Raw genomic sequence first — 22,523 nt, forward strand, 5'->3', positions numbered from 1 at the left:
GATTCGCTGCAGACCCTTACACAGGAGTATCATTTTTGAGGCTGTCACATAGCTGAAAAGAGAGAACAGTAACTTATTAGTTCAGGTTCATGTTTTGTCTTCTGATACTACATTCTCATCTACTGCTCATATACATATATAATGTATAATATTAAATAATGATGTAGTAATAACTGCTTACTGTACCTCACTCCACTGATCTCCACAGTGCCCTGCTCAAAGGTTTCCAGGACTCTGCACACCTCCTCCACCACCTCCCATTATTCCTCTTGGGTCAGAGCATCAACAGGTGCATTAACAATGGCCAGGGTAGAGATGATGGCATCCTTTGACTCAAGAAACTGCTTCAACATATAAAATGTTGAATTCCACCTTGTAGTGCAGTCTTGTTTAGGCCTCAGCTCAGGCATCCCCATCTGGTGTTGTGTAGACTTTAGTTTTTCAGCACCTACTGTGCTCCTGCGGAAGAATTCCACAGCTGCTTTCACTTTGTCCACAGTGGGCTTCATTACCTTCAGAGCTTCTCTTAGAATCAGGTTGATTGTGTGGGCAAGACATGGATGATGGGTCCATTTAAAAATGTTCATGGCTTCGGTTATGTTAGCTGCATTGTCGCTAACACAATAGACCACTTTTCCATCTACTTGCCACTCTCAACAAGTTCTCTGAGGCGTGTCTGTCACTGAACTCAAAGCAGTCCAGAAGACAAGCTAGACATCGAAAAATCTTCAATGAAGTGACATGTAACCGACATGTAAGAAGTGGTTACCCAGTCAGTGGTAAGGCAAACTGCAGTAGCTTTTTGGACTCTTTCCCGCACTGAAGCCTGTGTGCTCTCGTACAGTTGTGGAATAAGTGATCTTGAAAGGGTTTTCCTGCTTGGAATTGTGTACATTTGATTTAGGCTATTGCTATAATTTCTAAAACCTCTGTCCTCCACGATCGAAAATGGCTGGAAATCGGTGGCAATCATTTTAGCCAATGCAATATCAATTTCACCTCGTTTTGCTACAAACATAGACTTTGGCATAAACTGGTCCATTGAAGACTGCGTTGCTGTGGGTTGCGGAGTAGGCCTACTTGACTGAGTGAATACACCTCCATGTGCTGGTTCCGCCACTATCACTAGCAGGCCAGCTAGTTTCTCAAAGATACAGCTATCTTCACCGTTGGGTGCATAGTTCGCATATGCCGGTGTAGGTTGTGCGTAGAACCGGCTTTATATGAGATTTTGTTTTGGCAAATTCTACACTGTGCTCTAACATTATCTACATTATTAAAATGCATCCAAATGCTACTGTGCTTCCGACTCATTTTCCAGTTGTTGTTTTCATAGCTGTCCTTCCTCTCTCTCCTCGGCTGCTTAGTGTGTGACTGTGAGTGAGTTGGTTCAGCCCTCCCTCATGCATCTTTGGTTCATTGGTTGACACTGTGTGTCTGATTGACAGGTTAAACAGGTGAGGCTGTTAGTCTGAGCAGACAGTCAGAACGAATGTGTGTGCGCGCTTGAACATTTAGGCCTATATAATTCTATTTATTTTTTTGTTCTTTGAATTATTTCATTATATTAATTTACATCTTTTGATTATTCATATCATAATTTTTTTATAAATAGATTTGGCTCTTCTGATATGCGAGCCGGCTCCCATCACTACTGGTTAGAGCATTGGGCCAATAACCGAAAGATTGCAGATCGAAACCCCTAGCTGACAAGGTAAAAATCTGTTGTTCTGCCCCTGAACAAGGCAGTTAATCCACTGTTCCTAGGCCATCATTGTAAATAATAATTTGTTCCGAACTGTCTTGTCTAGTTCAATTTAAAAAATGAGGCCAGGGGTGTCAAACTCATTCCATGAAGGGCCTAGTGTCTGCTGGTTTTAGTTTTTTTCCTTTCAATTAAGACCTAGAAAACCAGGGGAGAGGTGTTCCTTACTAATTTGTGACCTTAATGTATCAATCAAGTACAAGGAAGGAGCGAAAACTCGCAGGCAACTCGACCCTCGAGTTTAAGGGGTCAAGCCTCAGCCTGTTAAAATTGTTGAGTAGTGGCACGTGATCAAAGGCTACATGTTAGCGGTTTCCATTACATAAGCTTGCACATTTAGCCCTACGCAAACCTCACCAGGTGGTCTTGATTATTTCCGGTAACAGTTTATCATCGAGCTTAAACTTTTTTTCCACAAACCAATGGCATTTCTTAAAATAGGTCAACTTGGCCACCAAAGGGATACCTTTAAACCTACAAATTTAAGGTTTACATTTGTTCCTCTTCACTTGGTCTATGTCAATTTTGCATTATCATCGCATCCTTGAATTGGATAGTAAAACATTTTTTTTGTTGCCTTATGGACTTGTCAAATAGCTGTCATGTTCCGTAGCCATTGCTTTTCAGGTGACAAACAGCGCTAATGCGGTTGACTCGTAAACGACAGTGTTCATTAAATGCCGGTTCGAAAACCCCTCGCTTCAAGCATTTTTGTTAAGGGAAATACTGTTCACTGCTGGTCCACACATGACGAAGTGGATGATTATAATAATGTATATATAACATTGTAGATGTAAGTGCAAGCCTCCACGGCTAACGTTATATGATACAGAATATACTAGAGTAGCGTTGATTGTTTATGTAGCTGTGCCAGTAGCCTGTGTCGGTCTGCATGTTTCCGGACGACTATAGCCAATCGACAATGGAAGTATACCATACAAAGTCCCATATGCATTAATAGGTTATAGCATGAGGAGGACACTATCTGATGTGAATGAATGTAGGTTATGGTATAGCTCTACTGTTGATCGGAGCTCCTATAGTACAGAATATGATAATCATATCGAACTTTATTTGTCACATGCGCCGAATACAACAAGTGTAGACTACCGTAAAATGATTACTTACAAGCCCTTAACCAACAGTGCAGTTCAAGAAGATTTTAGAAAATATTTACAAATAAATTAAAGTAAAAAATAATAAAAGGTTACACAAATAATAACGAGGCTATATACAGGGTCAATGTGCGGGGGTACAGGTTAGTCGATGCACTTCATACAAGTAGGTAGGGGTGAAGTGGCTATGAATAAATAATAAACAGCGAGTAGCAGCAGTGTACAAAACAAATGAGGGGGGTCAATGTAAATAGTCCGGTGGCTATTTGATGAATTGTTCAGCAATCTTATGGCTTGGGGGTAGAAGCTGTTAAGGAGCCTTTTGGTCCTAGACTCCGGCACCGCTTACCGTGCGGTAGCAGAGAAAACAGTCTATGACTTGGGACAATTTTGGGGGGCTTTCCTCTGAAACCACCTATTATATAGGTCCTGGATGGCAGGAAGCTTGGCCCCAGTGATGTACTGGATGTTCTCGATGGTGCAGCTGTAGAACGTTTTGAGGATCTGGGAACCCATGCCAAATCTTTTCAGCCTCCTGAGGTGAGAAAGGTGTTGTCGTGCCCCTAGGGTAGCCTAGTGGTTGGACTAGTAACCGGAAGGTTGCAAGTTCAAACGCCCGAGCTGACAAGGTACAAATCTGTCGTTCTGCCCCTGAACAGGCAGTTAACCCACTGTTCCTAGGCCGTCATTGAAAATAAGAATTTGTTCTTAACTGACTTGCCTAGTTCAATTAAGGTAAAATAAATAAAAATAAATAAAAAACGACTGTCTTGGTATGTTTGGACCATGATAGTTCGTTGGTGATGTGGACACCAAGGAACTTGAAACTTTCGACCCGCTCAGAGTTAGATGACTGTCAAATAAAAACAATTCCCCATCTGATAATAATAAATATCTTCCTCCATTAAGATTGTCGATTTGGAATATTTTACACACGTTAGGCTTAGCGTGGGTTCGAGTCCGGACTTCCGATAACCGTATTTAAAATAAACTGCAATACTGCCATCTGTAGGATGATAGTGAGAGTACAACCTGTAATACTACTCGTAGTACATTGTAATGCTCATCCTCAAGTCAAATAACATATATGTGACGAAGTAGATGATTTGGTGTACACGGCAATATAATATAGCCTATGCAATATGATTATTAGGTCATAGCAGTGTTTGTCTGCAAGGCTGAAGAAAGAGGTAGCTCCTTAATAAATACATAAATTCTTAATCTTCATTTACAAACTGTTGGCTGTAGGCTACATCCTTTCAACACACTAACACAAATATAATACTTTTCAAAGGGGGGGGGGGACTAACGTGAGATTCGAAACCTTGCCACAATCTGTGAAAATTATCTGGATCTAGGCACTTAACACAGAAAGCAATTTGGCCAATCAGTTAGATACAGGTAATGTAGTTGCTCTGATTATCAGTACATGCTGTTATACTTCTGTTAAGGACTATTCCATGAACACGTGTTGGAAAACATCCAACTACATTGACCATTTTTATTTGGCTGATACATCATTTGTTACAGAAAATAATCACAGCCATCTGGTGAGGTTATTATAGGGCTAAATCTGTAAGCTCATGTAGTGGCAACAGCTAACATGTAGGCTTTGATCACATGCCACTACGTCAAGGATTTTAATTTGCTGATACTTAAACTTTACCTTGAACTTTTTCTAATGTTTGCAAGTATGGCCCCTGTGTGTTTACCCATCCCCAATATGTTTGCATCATAAACTGTAGATACAGGGTGACTTCATTGTTGTTAAACTCATCATGGACATAAATATGATGTGGGTAAAAATAGTAGTCATCATAAGACAAACCTGACAAAACTATTTTGATGTGTACAGTAGGTGCTTGTTAGTGTGTGGGTATGTGTAAAATCAAATCAAATAAAATTTTATTTGTCACATACACATGGTTAGCAGATGTTAATGCGAGTGTAGCGAAATGCTTGTGCTTCTAGTTCCGACAATGCAGTAATAACCAACAAGTAATCTAACTAACAATTCCAAAACTACTGTCTTATACACACAAGTGTAAGGGGATAAAGAATATGTACATAAAGATATATGAATGAGTGATGGTACAGAGCGGCATAGGCAAGATACAGTAGCTGGTGTCGAGTACAGTATATACATATGAGATGTATGTAAACAAAGTGGCATAGTTAGTGGCTAGTGATACATGTATTACATAAAGATGCAGTAGATGATATAGAGTACAGTATATACGTATACATATGAGATGAATAATGTAGGGTATGTAAACATTATATTAGGTAGCATTGTTTAAAGTGGCTAGTGATATATTTTACATCATTTCCCATCAATTCCCATTATTAAAGTGGCTGGAGTTGAGTCAGTGTGTTGGCAGCAGCCACTCAATGTTAGTGGTGGCTGTTTAACAGTCTGATGGCCTTGAGATAGAAGCTGTTTTTCAGTCTCTCGGTCCCAGCTTTGATGCACCTGTACTGACCTCGCCTTCTGGATGATAGCTGGGTGAACAGGCAGTGGCTCGGGTGGTTGTTGTCCTTGATGATCTTTATGGCCTTCCTGTAACATCGGATGGTGTAGGTGTCCTGGAGGGCAGGTAGTTTGCCCCCTGGTGATGCGTTGTGCAGACCTCACTACCCTCTGGAGAGCCTTACGGTTGTGGGTGGAGCAGTTGCCGTACCAGGCGGTGATACAGCCCGCCAGGATGCTCTCGATTGTGCATCTGTAGAAGTTTGTGAGTGCTTTTGGTGACAAGCCGAATTTCTTCAGCCTCCTGAGGTTGAAGAGGCGCTGCTGCGCCTTCTTCACAATGCTGTCTGTGTGGGTGGACCAATTCAGTTTGTCTGTGATGTGTATGCCGAGGAACTTAAAACTTGCTACCCTCTCCACTACTGTTCCATCGATGTGGATAGGGGGGTGTTCCCTCTGCTGTTTCCTGAAGTCCACAATCATCTCCTTAGTTTTGTTGACGTTGTGAGGTTATTTTCCTGACACCACACTCCGAGGGCCCTCACCTCCTCCCTGTAGGCCGTCTCGTCATTGTTGGTAATCAAGCCTACCACTGTTGTGTCGTCCGCAAACTTGATGATTGAGTTGGAGGCGTGCGTGGCCACGCAGTCGTGGGTGAACAGGGAGTACAGGAGAGGGCTCAGAACGCACCCTTGTGGGGCCCCAGTGTTGAGGATCAGCGGGGTGGAGATGTTGTTGCCTACCCTCACCACCTGGGGGCGGCCCGTCAGGAAGTCCAGTACCCAGTTGCACAGGGAGGGGTCGAGACCCAGGGTCTCGAGCTTGATGACGAGCTTGGAGGGTACTATGGTGTTAAATGCCGAGCTGTAGTCGATGAACAGCATTCTCACATAGGTATTCCTCTTGTCCAGATGGGTTAGGGCAGTGTGCAGTGTGGTTGAGATTGAGGTATATTTAGTAAGTGTAAATTGTTTATAAAGCACTGTCAGGTGTATGCAGACTATGGTGAGATCAGATGTGATGTATACTGAAGAGATTCTCAATGAAAGTCTTAGAATGAAAAGTCACATTGTGTTTATTAAACAAGTTTTAAATAAATCATATGAAAACCACACATACACATGAACTGCATTAATTTTCTAATTGAAAGCGTCTTGGGGACAAACAAAGTAGTTGAAGTAAAGTAATGAAACAGGCATTTGCGAACATCATATAGCCTACACAGTACAAATACAATATGACAGACTTTTTAGGCTTAAGTGGCTTATACATAGTGTACAAAACTTTAGGAACACCTGCTCTGTCTATGGCATAGACTGACCAGGTGAAAGTTATGGTCCCTTATTGATGTCACCTGGGGAAATGTTAGCTAAGTTGAGGTGAGTGCTGCTCATGATCATGTTGTATAGTTGGCTCATTTGTTAGAACATTGTGTCAGCATGTAATATAGGCCAATGCAGTTTAACAAGTGGATTATTTTGCCCTTCACTCGCAGTTGCTTAGTAGCCTACGCCTAATCCTGACTTCACGGATTTGTCTCAGGCTATTTGGTTAATTGGTTTCTGGCTGAGCAAATCAGAAACATATTGAATGCTATAATGTAGCAAGCGTAGACCTACTATTTTGCTCGATCGCGTAAAGGCAACTCCAAAAGCCTGCGGAGATTGTGAAATATGAACTCGACTCTTATTTTCTGCTCCCTAACAAAGTGGATTGAGGGTAGGAAATAGATGAAATGTGGATCAAAAAAGGATCAAAAAAGCACGTGCTTCTATTTCAGAATACCACTTTTTTATATGACAGTGGTTGTGTCGGAAAATGTATTTATTCTTACTATAAAATACAAGCGTGTTGACTGAATGGGGTAGGTGTGTGTCGTGGGTTTAATGAACAAAATAATGAACTATTGACTTCATTCATTTGTACATAACATCATTAAACTCTATGCTAGGCCTATTCTATCCCTTTGAAAATACATTATTAGTCTTATGTTTCTTAGGACCTGCCTGACAAAAAAAAATAAAGTATATATTTTTGAAAGTGTATATTCAATGGATTTATTCAAATAAACGCCCACCAGCATCTGCACACCACTACTGCCACTCGTCACCTGTATTCTGGCATGCGCATAGGAGGTATAAAAGGCGTATGCTGGCAAGAATGTGGTAAAAATGGGCACGTAAAGACATAACATGCATTTTTCCAGCAGCAAATTATGATCGATAATGTCAAAAGCTGCACTGAAGTCTAACAAAACATCTCCCATAAGCTTCTTATTATCAATTTCTTCCAGCCAATCATCATTGTGTATGTCCCGTACATGTTGAGTGCTCTTCCCTATAAGCAGGCTGAAAGTCAGTTGTTAATATGTTTATTGTGAAATAGCATTGTATCTGGTAAAACACCATTTTTTTTCAAGAAGTTTACTAAGGGTTGTTAGCAGGTTGATTGGTTGGCTGTTTGAGTTTGTAAAGGGTGCTTTGCTATTCTTGGGTAGCGGAATGACTTTTGCTTCCCTCCACGCCTGAGTGGCTTGTAGGCTTATACTGAAGAGATAGCAAATAGGAGTGGCAATATAGGCCACTACCATCCTCACAAATTTTTCATTCAAGTTGTCAGATGAAATATTCAAAACAGGAATATTCAACACTGAAATGTGTTACTTTCGCTACTCCAAATGCATCTGTGGATCTTTTCTGCTGACAACAACGCAGGGTTTGATCTAAACGTAATACGCTATAACATGGAATGGTTTCTAGTTTATAGAGTGGAATGGTTTTTCTGCTGATGTATCCTGAGGTATCTCCTCTCTGAGAACCTCTTCCCGCAGTGCGGACAGGCGAACGGCCTTTCTCCTGTGTGGACCTTCAGGTGCCTCTTCAGGCTGCCAGCCTGGGTGAAGCGCATGTCACACTGGGGGCAACTGAAGGGTTTCTCCCCTGTATGGACCCTTTGATGCCTCTTCAGGTCACTAGACTGGGTGAAGCGCATTAGACACTGGGTACAGCTGAAGGGTTTCACCCCTCTGTGGACCCTCTGGTGCCTCTTCAGGTCACTAGATTGGCTGAAGCGCATGTGACACTGGGTACAGTTGAAGGGTTTAACCCCTCTGTGGACCCTCTGGTGGATCTCCACACTCTGAGGGCTGCTGAAGCCTTTGTTACAGAACATGCAGAGGAACCGTTTCTCTTTACTATTGTCTGAGGTTTCTCCCCCTCCCCGAGCCTGGGCTCTAGCACTGTCGTTTGAGTGCAATACCTGATCGAGAAGGATGCGGCTGTGTGAATCGGAAGGCCCCATCGACGTGGACACTGGGTCACGGTCCCCGAACGCGTATGAAGGCGAGTGGGTTGTGACATTTGGATTTTTCTCTAAGCTTTCCCTGTAATCTAAGAAATATCTTCCCTGTGAGTGTCCGTCTCCTAAGTGACTATCTGCATTCCATGTGGGAGAAATGTCGCCCTCCACTTTCACAGTCACTTCCTCTACAACCAGACCCTCCACTTTCTTATCTTGGCACCCTTCAGAGTATATACTACTACTGTACTGGTTCCAGTCCCCTCTAGACAGATCAGTCTGTGTCTCTAAACCCAAGGGCATGTTGCCAGGGTCCATCTCTGTAGCGTAAGAACAAGACGGATCATCACCGCCAGTGTGTAACGCATCACCATCACCATCCTCACGGGAATGAACTGTCCTCTCGTTCTGGTGAAATACCGGTACATAGTCTGAGCCGGGAGCAGGAGGACTGCCCAGTTTCCACAGCCCAAGTCTCTTTGGGTCTGATCTGTGGTCAGATCCTGTGTGTAAAAGCCTGTGTGTTACAGTTAAAGTCTTGGTATCTGTCTCGGAATTGAGGACGGAGTTCAGCGTTCCACTGACCTCCATGATGCTGCGTCGAGTCCTGGGCTGTGCTGGGGCGTTGGTGGGGTCCTCTGTGGCTACAGCCGCTCCAGTCTGGATGTCTCTGCTGTGCTGTTGGTCCTCCTCACCTTCAGTCTTCTCCTGCTTGACCAGAGACGATCCTTCAGGACCTGCAGCCTCTGTATCTACAGACTGACACAGGAGAGGTTATTATTGGTACATGAATTGAATTGGATACATTAAGAGTATGTTTACATGCATAGTAAAAATTCTATATTAAACTGATTATGGCAGGATGCAGATTATGCAATGGTTATGTCAACACCTTACACCGATTTAAGATGGGCAGAGTAAGGTCAAAATCAAAGTAAGCATACACAGATTGTAACACCCAATCTGACAACACTTCAACAAAGTTATTTCCCCCTGGCCTGTCAGCCTATTCACATGCGAAGATGATGGGTGATTGTTGATGGCTGACAGGCAGTACAATGAACTGAAATCAATCTAATTTTCCAACAAAAATAACAGCTAATGAACGTGCAAAACAATTTCCAAATGTTTTTAGAAACTAGAGAAAGTCAACAATCAACAGTAACTTCGAATCAGCAAAGCATAAGAGAATGTCACAACAGTTCCCACAGCAGCGGCAGACCACAATGACTGAAGTGGTAGCAGGGAAGACTGTGGTAAGTGTTGAAAGAGTCAAGGTGAGTGGCGTTTCACGCAAACTTTTACTCCGCTAACCTTGGCTTTAGTAGGGTGGTCGGCACTCTGCTCTCCACCAGTCTGTCTATGGAGAGCGCTGCTCAAAGAGCTGAGTGCTATTTGTCAGCTTTGCCATTTTAAACTCTGTAAAACTTAATACGGATCACGAAAGAACAATCTTTCTGGATTAAAAAAATAAATAAAATTGTACATATCAACCACGTTATCTGTTCTTTATCTACCATACGACCCTTTCAGAAAAGAAAATCACAATCAAGTATTTTGAAGACAACTTATTAGAAAGAAATATCGATCTTCAAATTGAAAGCGATTTTTTTATTTTATTTTTATTTCACCTTTATTTAACCAGGTAGGCCAGTTGAGAACAAGTTCTCATTTGCAACTGCGACCTGGCCAAGATAAAGCATAGCAGTGTGAGCAGACAACACAGAGTTACACATGGAATAAACAATTAACAAGTCAATAACACAGTAGAAAACAAAGGGGGGAGTCTATATACAATGTGTGCAAAAGGCATGAGGAGGTAGGCGAATAATTACAATTTTGCAGATTAACACTGGAGTGATAAATGATCAGATGGTCATGTACAGGTAGAGATATTGGTGTGCAAAAGAGCAAGTAAATAAATAAAAACAGTATGGGGATGAGGTAGGTGAAAATGGGTGGGCTATTTACCAATAGACTATGTACAGCAGCAGCGATCGGTTAGCTGCTCAGATAGCTGATGTTTGAAGTTGGTGAGGAGATAAGTCTCCAACTTCAGCGATTTTTGCAATTCGTTCCAGTCACAGGCAGCAGAGTACTGGAACGAAAGGCGGCCAAATGAGGTGTTGGCTTTAGGGATGATCAGTGAGATACACCTGCTGGAGCGCGTGCTACGGATGGGTGTTGCCATCGTGACCAGTGAACTGAGATAAGGCGGAGCTTTACCTAGCATGGACTTGTAGATGACCTGGAGCCAGTGGGTCTGGCGACGAATATGTAACGAGGGCCAGCCGACCAGAGCATACAGGTCGCAGTGGTGGGTGGTATAAGGTGCTTTAGTGACAAAACGGATGGCACTGTGATAGACTGCATCCAGTTTGCTGAGTAGAGTGTTGGAAGCCATTTTGTAGATGACATTGCCGAAGTCGAGGATCGGAAGGATAGTCAGTTTTACTAGGGTAAGCTTGGCGGCGTGAGTGAAGGAGGCTTTGTTGCGGAATAGAAAGCCGACTCTTGATTTGATTTTCGATTGGAGATGTTTGATATGAGTCTGGAAGGAGAGTTTGCAGTCTAGCCAGACACCTAGGTACTTATAGATGTCCACATATTCAAGGTCGGAACCATCCAGGGTGGTGATGCTAGTCGGGCATGCGGGTGCAGGCAGCGATCGGTTGAAAAGCATGCATTTGGTTTTACTAGCGTTTAAGAGCAGTTGGAGGCCACGGAAGGAGTGTTGTATGGCATTGAATCTTGTTTGGAGGTTAGATAGCACAGTGTCCAATGACGGGCCGAAAGTATATAGAATGGTGTCGTCTGCGTAGAGGTGGATCAGGGAATCGCCCGCAGCAAGAGCAACGTCATTGATATATACAGAGAAAAGAGTCGGCCCGAGAATTGAACCCTGTGGCACCCCCATAGAGACTGCCAGAGGACCGGACAGCATGCCCTCCGATTTGACACACTGAACTCTGTCTGCAAAGTAATTGGTGAACCAGGCAAGGCAGTCATCCGAAAAACCGAGGCTACTGAGTCTGCCGATAAGAATATGGTGATTGACAGAGTCGAAAGCCTTGGCAAGGTCAATGAAGACGGCTGCACAGTACTGTCTTTTATCGATGGCGGTTATGATATCGTTTAGTATATCCCGGGGACTATTCGATGCTATTGCAGTCCGCCACAGGATGTTTTTGTGCTGGTCGAGGGCAGTCAGGTCTGGGGTGAACCAAGGACTGTATCTGTTCTTAGTTCTGCATTTTTTGAACGGAGCATGCTTATCTAAAATGGTAAGGAAGTTACTTTTAAAGAATGACCAGGCATCCTCAACTGACGGGATGAGGTCAATGTCCTTCCAGGATACCCGGGCCAGGTCGATTAGAAAGGCCTGCTCACAGAAGTGTTTTAGGGAGCGTTTGACAGTGATGAGGAGTGGTCGTTTGACTGCGGCTCCGTAGCGGATACAGGCAATGAGGCAGTGATCGCTGAGATCCTGGTTGAAGACAGCGGAGGTGTATTTGGAGGGCCAGTTGGTCAGGATGACGTCTATGAGGGTGCCCTTGTTTACAGAATTAGGGTTGTACCTGATTGATCAGCTTTGAATCAATTTGGGTTTTTTTGAGAGAGAGAGAGAGAGATGGAATGGGAGGTGCATCTCGTGTTGACAGCAAGCCCCAAGCCTGATGGAGAGAAGGGGTGTGTGTGTAAGTGGATTATGACATAGCTGTTTGTTGAGGAAAATAAACTAAATTGAGCACTTTAGATGTTTCGAATTGTTTTTCTATTACGTATTCTGCTTAAAATTGTCCTAAAACTGAGCACATGCCTTTATATGAAATTTCAGAAATGCTGCCGCCAAATCAAGCATTTTTGGCCACAGAAATTACAATAAAATGTTGCGAAATCCTGTTGGCACTCTGATAAATGTACAAAATCGCCAATCAAAATAAATGTTTTATCATGTTATTTTTTTGGGAAAGATATTTGATTCTGAATTGGGACATGTAAAGTTTGTATGTGAAAACTACTTTAAGATGCATACATTCAGTTGATCCAAACTCAACCAGCGCTAATAATCGCATTACTGTGTGCATGTAACCATACTTAATGTTGTAGGAGTCTCACAAGCTCCCCTATGGCAGATAAATTAGAATGTACATGTAAGCAAGTGAATAGCTGAGGGGAGCCTTTCTGAAATAAAAAGGGCCAAATTTGATTGACAAATAATACATTTTATGCATTACACTAACCTCTATCACAATAATGTGCTGGGTTGAGGTTCCACTCCCCTCATCAACAGTGATTGGTTGTTCATCTTTCCATGTATTGTGTCCCGCTGGCTTCAGAAAGCTCCTATGGCCTCCAGTGAGATGTCCATCACCTGAGTGTGTGATTGGGGGAAAATAAGTGGTTAGGTTACACTAATTTGGTGGGAATGTTTTTTTTTTTTTTGGGGGGGGTTTAATATTTTTGTGTTTTACATTTTGATTTCAGGGGAGCTACACTGTCTACAATTTGATCACCCGAGTGGTGCAGCGGTCTAAGGCACTGCATCTCAGTGCAAGAGGCGTCACTACAGTCCATGGTTCGAATCCAGGCTGAATCACATCCGGCTGTGATTGGGAGTCCCATAGGGCAGTTGTCCGGGTTTGGCCGTCATTGTAAGAATTTGTTCTTAACTGACTTGCATAGTTAATTAAAGGTTACATGTTTTTTTAAAGGAAGGTAAGGTAACAATTCTCATAACTATACTATTTATTGATTGATGTATTATGTTCCATGTATCACATTGTTTTCGTTGAGTAAATAATAGGAAATGCAGCAAATCAAGAATCCGGATAGAATATGATTGTGTCTTTGCGTAAGATAGCGAAGTAATCATTCTATCCAAAAACGGACTAAGACCCAATTCTGGGTAACACACCTGAACACATGTGCAGAGGGGAACGGGGCGACATAAAATGAGCTATTTTCAAGCACTTTGCTACACCTGCAATAACATCTAAATATGTATGTGACCAATACAATTTTATATTAACGGCGACATGCCGCGCAGCCTTGGCCTTCTGCAAAATGTACCTCTTGCCATTCCTCTGTATCCGTCAAGCATCTTGACACTACTGGGACGACTGGCGAGGACGCGCTCTCGTATTGTCCTCTCTGCACGCTCCCGTGCCACCTTCAGTTCCTGTAGCTGTAGTTTCCTCCGCAATCCCCTGTTTTCTTTCTGGCTTTGAGTTATTTCTAAACGAAACACTGCATAGTCGTCGTCTACGAGTTTACAGATCTCTGCCACTGCTGCATTCGCTAGCACCTCCATGATGGAGGCTATTTGAGTGTGAAAACCCACACAGTTAGCCATTGTTAGATGTATCTAGGTAACGCTAGTTCTTTTTGGGGGGGTGGGGGGGGTGTAACGCTAGTTAGCTGCTATCAACCAGCTCCCGTCTCCAATACGAATTAAATACTACCTGGTGTATGTACGTGATGCTGTGCCGTTAAATGAGTCATATGATTCAGTTCCTTGGTGTTAATAAATGTCTAAACAATAAAAACGATAACGTGGAAACTGTTCTCGGTACCGCTGTGAAACGGTTGTGACTAGATGGAGTACAGCTACGGACGAGATGTACCATTGAACTACCGCGAGAGTTTGGACTGATGACGAATCGGAGTCGGATATCGCTTAGATTTGTAGTCCTAAAGCCTACCCCTAGCTCGATTGTCCATTGTTTGTAATCTATGTATGCTTGTGTTCCCTCGTGTGCTTTATGTATTGATTTGTTGTTAATTTAAAAAATGTGTAGTCCTAAAACCCGAAAATAAGCTACCTCTGGTTCTTTCAGCCGTCTCTATGGAAAAACTGAATGGGGAAAGGATAGGGGCCGAAAATAAGGTCTGCGGAAATATGTTAATAAATTAACTACAATGTATCAGCGCACAGATACAATAACAATATAACCAAGCCAATTTGTCCTTCCAAATGCCAATACAGCCTAAATGTGGTATTTTCAAATAAACTCCATATTGACCACCCGTTATCTGCGCATTGCTCTCCTGCCTCTAGCTGCTATTGCCATAGCAAAAGTGATATCCGACCACTGACGTATAAGAAGAAGCCGATTTATCAGGCTTCAAAACGTACATCCAAACTCTCGCAGTAGTTCAATGGTAAATATCGTCCGTAGCTGTACCTCGTCTAGTAACAACCCTATGAATGGTTGGTATCTAGATGAGATCCAGTTTTGTCAAATGAAGATCAAAATATATTTTTTGTTCATTTTAGCTAACCCCAACCCTTTTCCTAACCTGCTTCGTAAATTCTCCTAACCTGCTACAAAAAGCTGGATCCCTTCTAGCCCTGAACATGAAACAGGCAAGAATATCTAAGTATCCTTCTTCTATGGTATTGTGGTCGTCGGCAAACAATCGTTTGAGGTGCATGCCGCCACCTACTGTATGGGTGGTAAACTATATATTTTTTGCAGGAATATCGTAGGAAAGGGGGAACAAAAATAAAATCATTCAAAAACCCAGAGGCAGCTTGGCCATCTGTCAAATGCCAGATGGGCTAGAGAATTTCTTTGTTGGGTGGGCTGGTCGAAATTCACACACACAACTTATTGTTTTATTTTTCTATATACAAAAAGAGTAAGATGACATGGCCGGTGGCCCATGAGCCTTTATTAATGATTTTTGCTAATGAGCCTTTGGCTGATCAGTGGGCAATGGCTGGACCTATCAGGATTGCCGGCCCAGTTTTCTGATAGGCTGAGCTGAGGTCACACAAACACACATTCAAAGTCAAAACTCATGACAATGGCTGGATTAGGATGCATATCAAAATATCATGAACTCATACATTCCTGCTTGGACTTATGTTTGAATATATTATATTTTGATGTGCAACCTAATCCAGTGATTGTCATGAATTTTGGGTTGACAAATTTACTATATTTGCTATATTGTCAATTAAGGTGACCCGATTTTGGAAATAAAACGGTGAAATGTGTTTTTTATTGCACTATGAATAACTTGATTAGATGGTAACTCATGATTTGGACATTTGGGTTCGACCATATCATGGGCTGGTGTCACCAACTGTAAAAGTTAGTGACACCAGTGGAAAATGAGTTGGCGGCGCACACTGTGATGTGGGCTGGTGTGGATAAAATGCCAGGCCCGAATTCTTGTCCCAGTCCACCCCTGAAAAAACCCATCACACTCTGTCAGTCACATTCCAATTCAAGTCACACCCCTACTAAACAGGCTCGGGGGCCTGTGAGGGCAGAACATCCTTTACCTGGATTTATTGCAATTTTTATTTAACTAGGCAAGTCAGTTATGAACAAATTCTTATTTTCAATGACGGCCTAGGAACGGTGGGTTAACTGCCTGTTCGGGGGCAAAACGACAGCTTCTGTCAGCTTGGGGATTTGAGCTTGCAACCTTTCGGTTGCTAGTCCAACACTCCAACCACTAGGCTACCCTGCTGCCCCAATGCCTTGGCTGTAAACAAAAGTGTGGATGAAGTTTCTTCACTCAATCCACCATACGGGTCAGTCAAAGGGCACCAACCACTCCACCTACTTCCTCTGGTATTACATCTGCACATACTTTATGCGCATGTAACAGTATAACTTTAGACCGTCCCCTCGCCCATACCCGGGCGCGAACCAGGGACCATCTGCACACATCAACAACAGTCACCCACGAAGCATCGTTACCCATCGCTCCACAAAAGCGTTCTATGAGTCATATTTCTATGATTGAAATGACACCCACTCTGTATTCAAGAGCATGTTGTGTCTCAACTGATGGCGGGGCACAACACAAACTTCAGATAATGTGAAATAGGGTCCAAGCTGCAACATTGGAGTTCACGTCACTTTCTGACAACTTCTTCCATGGGCAAACATGTATGGAAAGTTTTGTTTAAATCATAACGGATGCTTTCAAAAAGTGAGTGAATTCAAAATGGATTTACTGTGCCAGCACACCAAACAACAAGTCTGTATCATGTGAGAATGTGAGCGTACCCAGATGCTCAACTGAGGGACTTAGTATTCCAAAAAACCCTCTCTATGAGACACTTCACAAGATGACTATAATATGTCAGCAAAAGAATTGTTCCCAGATCTCCCCTGTGTACGTCTCAAGCCACAGTGCTACGATTTCTCCCCATTGTGGACACTCCTATGTTTGATAAGGTTACTCTGGAAGGAGAAGCTCTTGTAACATAGTTTGCACTTGAAGGGCCTCTCCTTGGTGTGAACGGTCTGGTGCTGCTTGATATATTTTGTCTTAGCGAAGCGCTTCCCACACGTGGGGCAGGCATACGGCTTTTCAGCGTCCGTCCTAATGCTCGGCCTCCCACGTTGTGACCCAATGACACCAGAGGAGGTAGAAGCAGGTGCCACCACCGTCAGGTGGTTAGTCTTTGAGCTCCCTCCTTGACCTCTAGCCATTGTTTGTGTGTTGTTGGGATTGTGTGCTGTGTTATAGGCTAGGTACCTCTCGTGGTGACCACCCATCCTGGCCCTGTCTGTATTGGTGGGGTAACCATGAGGTAACTGAGGAAGGCTAGACCCAGGTCCAGGCTTTCTATGAATCCAGTCACTAGTCATTAGACAAGACCCTGAAGGAGAAGACAGACTTCCTGATAGACTACCACCATGAGAGTCTCCCACCACTCTCTGTGAAGGCTGAAGTGCAGGGTGACCTGCTCTGTTCATCATGGATACTGTGGTGTTTGTATCATAGGAACAGGAGGGTCTATCTCTATCAGGCCCAGGTCCTGCTCCATCCCTGCACTGAGACTGTGAAGAGAAGGGTCTGGGCTGTGGACTGGATCCCTGACTGGAGCCTCTGTCTCTCTGATGACCACCAGGACTGAGGTTGTTCAGTCCACCTGTCCACTGGTTGTGCTCTGTGTGGTGCTGGAGTCTCTGTCCCACGTGGTTCGGTTCTGGTTCTGACTCGGGAAGGAAGAGTGACGGCTCCTGATCCAGGGTTCTGATCCGGGGCCAGGGTTTGTGACCAGCTGCTTCAGAGGTCCAGTCTCTCCCGCCAGCAACACCAGATTTCAGCAGGTCCTCATGGACTGCACACTGCAAACAACAATTGTAAAGACAAGCATAAAACCTTATATAAGAAACTCTTTGCTGTACACACAGAAACATGACATATTATAAACTGTTTACCACAGTCAAGCCCATCTCTAACACTGTGATTCAAGCACCTAACAATATGGAGCCATTGGAGTTTACTATAAAAAATGTCCTTATGTGTTGATTCAATAATTAATGTTTGGTTTGACTGAGATAAGGGAAAGACTGTGCCTGAAAAACATTTTTCTAAAGTCAGTCAGCACAGAGTCAATTTTGTATTTAATTTGAACAAAATGGTCATACACTCACAGAACATGAAGTACAGTACTTTTATTGCACAAAGCGATGTGACAAGTAGAATAATTTCTCACTATGGTAACACTTGACCTTTTCTGTAAATCTGGTACCCTCGCTTTGATAAAATGAATTTTCCTCATTATAAAACACCAGCATCAAACACCATGATATGGTTGTCACTCTTCATCAGTGGAGCATTTTTACAGACACCATCCCCATATCATCTACTCTGCCTCATCATACTCATTCTTTCCTTAGTTCACCTCATCCAGTTTCCAACTACATACAACAGCCTCTCTCCCGTGTGAACCTTCAGGTGCATCTTCAGCTGGTAAAAAATAAATGGATTCCCATCCACTGACCTCCAATATGTTGCCTCTGGTGTCGTCCCCCGAGGCCTTGGCTGCACCCATCTGGGTCTGGGAATCCAATATGGCCACCCAGTCTCCTCTGTTAGCCTCCAGCCAACAACCTTTAGAAACATGGCAGAGACAACTCTACATAAGGGGACCATACTTATGAACTTTTGCTTAGACTTGCTTTAAACCATCAGTCTAAAATGGCTAGTGCTAGCTTTTCTCAAAGGGCAACCTGGCCAAATAAGCCACGATGCTGTGGACGGCCAGCTGAGCATATAATTTATATCCGGCAACAAAATGACAAATTCAACTTATCAGAGACCTCAAGCGGTAGAGCCGCCATCCATTCGTATTTGTTCAACAGGTCAATTTGGCCCTGCTTAGGTCAATTGGGTCAAACTATAGTTTTAGCAAGTTTGTTAGGACATCTACCTTGTGCATGACACAAGTCATTTTCCAACAATTGTTTACAGACAGATTATTTCACATATAATTCACTGTATCACAATTCCAGTGGGTCAGAAGTTTACATACACTATGTTGACTGTGCCTTTAAACAGCTTGGAAAACTCCAGAAAATGATGTCATGGCTTTAGAATCTCCTGATAGGCTAATTTACATAATTTGAGTCAATTGGAGGTGTATTTTCATGGGAAAATCAAAATAAATCTGCCAAGACCTCAGGGGAAAAAATTTGTAGACCTCCACAAGTCTGGTTCCTCCTTGAGAGCAATTTCCAAATGCCTGAAGGTACCACATTCATCTGTACAAACAATAGTTCGCAAGTATAAACACCATGGGACCACGCAGCCGTCATACTGCTCAGGAAGGAGACGCGTTCTGTCCCCTAGAGATGAACGTACTTTGGTGCGAAAAGTGCAAATCAATCCCAGAACAGCAGCAAAGGACCTTGTGAAGATGCTGGAGTAAACAGGCACAAAAGTGTCTATATCCACAGTAAAACGAGTCCTATATTAACATAACCTGAAAGGCCGCTCAGCAAGGAAGAAGCCACTGCTCAAAAACCGCCATATAAAAGCCAGACTACGGATTGCAACTGCACATGGGGACAAAGATCGTACTTTTTGGATAAATGTCCCCTGGTCTGATGAAACAAAAATAGAACTGTTTGGTCATAATGACCATCGTTATGTTTGGAGGAAAAAGGGGCAGGCTTGCAAGCCGAAGAACAGCATCCCAACCATGAAGCACGGGGGTGGCAGCATCATGTTGTGAGGGTGCTTTGCTGCAGGAGGAACTGGTGCACTTCACAAAATAGATGGCATTATGAGGGGGAGAAATTATGTGGATATATTGAAGCAACATCTCAAGACATCAGTCAGGAAGCTAAAGCTTGGTCACAAATGGGTCTTCCAAATGGACAATGACCCCAAGCATACTTCCAAAGTTGTGGCAAAATGGCTTAAGGACAATAAAGTCAAGGTATTGGGGTGGCCATCACAAAATCTTGACCTCAAACATATAGAAAATTTGTGGGCAGAACTGAAAAATCGTATGCGAGCAAGGAGACCTATAAACCTGACTCAGTTACACCAGCTCTGTCAGGAGGAATAGGCCAAAATTCACCCAACTTATTGTGGGAAGCTTGTAGAAGGCTACCCAAAACGTTTGACCCAAGTTAAACTATTTAAAGGCAATGCTACCAAATACTAATTGAGTGTATGTAAACTACTGACCCACTGGGAATGTGATGAAAGAAATAAAAGCTGAAATAAATCATTCTCTCTACTATTACTCTGACATTTCACATTCTTTAAATAGAGTAGTGTTCCTACCTGACCTAAAACAGGGAATTTTTACTAGGATTAAATGTCAGGAACTGTGAAACTGAGTTTAAATGTATTTGGTAAGGTGCATGTAAACTTCTGACTTCAAATGTATATTCATTGTAGCAACAAATATTTATGTATTAGGCATATTCTACAGGCTGCGTCTTGGTCTGAGTGACTTCAAGTTGTAAAGCTAGGAGAAGGCAAGGTTGGACACTTGGTGAACCTAGCCAGACCAGTCAATTTACACTTTGTTACACGTGAGACAAGTTAAGCTAGATAATGGTTCTAAAAACGCATATAAAATGTAGCCCTATCCTACATGTAGGCAAGTGTACACAACCATGCAGCCTCATATACTAAGATATTTGTAGGTCCTAGCAGTATGTTTGTGAAGACGACAGAAGAAAGTCTTAGGCCTAGCTCCTTATGAAATTCAATTCTTAATCTTCATTTGAGGTGACGACTGCACTTTTCTTCTCAACACAATACCACAATGAATGTCCACATATCAAAGGAAAAATGATGACCCCATTGGGGATTTCAACTTAAGTCGCAAGTGGGGATAAGCGTCAGGAACTAGGCGTCTTACACTGTGAGCCAATTGTCCAGACCCATTTGCGCATGTGATGAGTTCATTTGAGTATCTGAATGTGAGGGTGGACTCCTGGTATGGATGCTTTAGGGTCATTCCACCTCAAGAAGCACAAGAAAGAGGATTTTGACACCCACCATCTCAGATTGTTCTGAAATTGTTTTTGTTGTTCGAAATAGATAAGATTAGCATTCCTGCAACATTATTCGCTTGAAATATAATTTCATCTCTGAGAAATGAAGCTAATTGATTGCACCCAGCTTGTCCATTCTAGTTTATAGGATTCATATATTGTTCAATAAATATAGCATCTAACCTCTGATTTGGACCAAACTTTTTCTAACAATAATTTATACATGAGGAATTCAAAGAATTTGTCAAATGCCACCCATGAACCCTCCACACCAATTCCACCCCAGTGAATTTGGTGCCTCCTCCCTTTTAGATACATTGGTCTTTGAAATTGTTAGGTTTATGTCCATTCCTACATCCTGATATTACTGTATGTAGGTTATATGTATTTCTCCCTTACCTTGCTCCCCCATCTTTAGTCCACTCAGCAGATCAATGGTCTCTGGTCTGTCTTCTATTGTCTCCTCTTTGACCAGCAGCAGATCAGGCTTCCCTTCCTCCATATCTACTGACTGTAAGAGATACAGAGTGAGAGGATGTTGGATTAAGAAATTCGCTATGAGTACTATTCAAACATTTTAGTTGATTTGATACTAAGATTTTATTCTTTGACACTCATTCGTGGTTGGATCCTTGAAAGACATGGGCTGTGTCTGAATAACCATATTTGCATCCTAAATAGTAAGCTGTTTGAGTATATGAAAAAGAAAAGATTAGTGTGCGACGTTTCGAAAATTGAGTATACTTGAAATGCCTGGATGTCATAACGCTATTGTTATTTTACTGCTGCTACTTAATTATTTGTAACTTTTATTTTCTATTTTTTACTTATTTTTCTTAAAACCTCTTAAAGCATTGTTGATTAAGGGCTTGTAAAGTAAGCATTTAACTGCATTTCTATTTTTTTTTTTTAATTATTTCACCTTTATTTAATCAGATAGGCCAGTTGAGAACAAGTTCTCATTTACAACAGCGACCTGGCCAAGCTAAAGCAAAGCAGTGCAACAAAAACAATAACACAGAGTTACACATGGGATAAACAAACGTACAGTCAATAACACAATATAAAAATATATGTACAGTGTGTGCAAATGTAGTAAGATTAGGGAGGCAAGGCAATAAATAGGCCATAGAATGGAAATAATTACAATTTAGCATTAACACTGGAGTAATAGATGTGCAGATGATGATGTGCAAGTAGGGATACTGGGGTGCAAAAGAGAAAAAAAATAACAATATGGGGATGAGGTAGTTGGGTGTGCTATTTACAGATGGGGGTGTGTACAGGTACAGTGATAGGTAAGCTGCTCTGACAGCTGATGCTTAAAATTAGAGAGGGAGATATAAGTCTCCAGCTTCAGTGATTTTTGCAATTCGTTCCAGTCATTGGCAGCAATAGAACTGGAAGGAATGGTGGCCAAAGTAGGTGTTGGCTTTGGGGATGACCAGTGAAATATACCTGCTGGAGCGTGTGATACAGGTGGGTGTTGCTATGGTGACCAGTGAGCTGAGATAAGGCGGAGCTTTACCTAGCAAAGACTTATAGATGCCAGTGGGTTTGGCGACAAATGTAGCGAGGGCCAGCCAACAAGAACGGAG

General features: G+C 42.5%; 3 protein-coding genes across 7 annotated transcripts in view; 1 reads left to right on the forward strand and 2 right to left on the reverse strand.

Moving 5' to 3' along the window:
* Positions 1 to 22,523, reverse strand: part of LOC121841796 — a 314,557-nt gene that overhangs the window by 232,900 nt on the left and 59,134 nt on the right. The gene's annotated exons all lie outside the window — the stretch shown is intronic.
* Positions 1 to 22,523, forward strand: part of LOC112231940 (zinc finger protein 583) — a 969,163-nt gene that overhangs the window by 92,048 nt on the left and 854,592 nt on the right. The gene's annotated exons all lie outside the window — the stretch shown is intronic.
* Positions 6,402 to 21,387, reverse strand: LOC112231858 (zinc finger and SCAN domain-containing protein 12-like). Of its 3 annotated transcripts, none has more exons than XM_042311908.1 (6): positions 21,325 to 21,387; positions 18,411 to 18,520; positions 14,113 to 17,751; positions 12,892 to 13,022; positions 12,226 to 12,321; positions 6,402 to 9,406 (listed from the first exon to the last, which is right to left on the reverse strand). In XM_042311908.1, exons 3-6 carry the CDS (start codon positions 14,150 to 14,152, stop codon positions 8,111 to 8,113), a joined length of 1,563 nt encoding a protein of 520 aa, XP_042167842.1. In that variant the 5' UTR covers positions 14,153 to 17,751; positions 18,411 to 18,520; positions 21,325 to 21,387; the 3' UTR covers positions 6,402 to 8,110. The 3 variants fall into 3 exon arrangements, with proteins under 3 accessions (XP_042167842.1, XP_042167840.1, XP_042167841.1); XM_042311906.1 differs by having other exon boundaries at positions 13,721 to 17,751; XM_042311907.1 differs by lacking the exon at positions 12,226 to 12,321 and having other exon boundaries at positions 13,721 to 17,751.

Source organism: Oncorhynchus tshawytscha, linkage group LG34 (genome assembly GCF_018296145.1).
Source record: "Oncorhynchus tshawytscha isolate Ot180627B linkage group LG34, Otsh_v2.0, whole genome shotgun sequence".
Classification (NCBI taxonomy): domain Eukaryota; kingdom Metazoa; phylum Chordata; class Actinopteri; order Salmoniformes; family Salmonidae; genus Oncorhynchus; species Oncorhynchus tshawytscha.

Excerpts from the sequence above, each read along its gene's own strand:
- LOC112231858 (XM_042311906.1), bottom strand. The coding sequence starts at position 14,003 with ATGGCTAACTGTGTGGGTTTTCACACTCAAATAGCCTCCATCATGGAG. Across the intron at positions 13,023-13,720 it reads ATACAGAGGAATGGCAAGAG|GTGATGGACATCTCACTGGA; the intron begins GTACATTTTGCA and ends TCACACACTCAG. Across the intron at positions 12,322-12,891 it reads AGCACATTATTGTGATAGAG|GCTTGGGGCTTGCTGTCAAC; the intron begins GTTAGTGTAATG and ends TCTCTCCATCAG.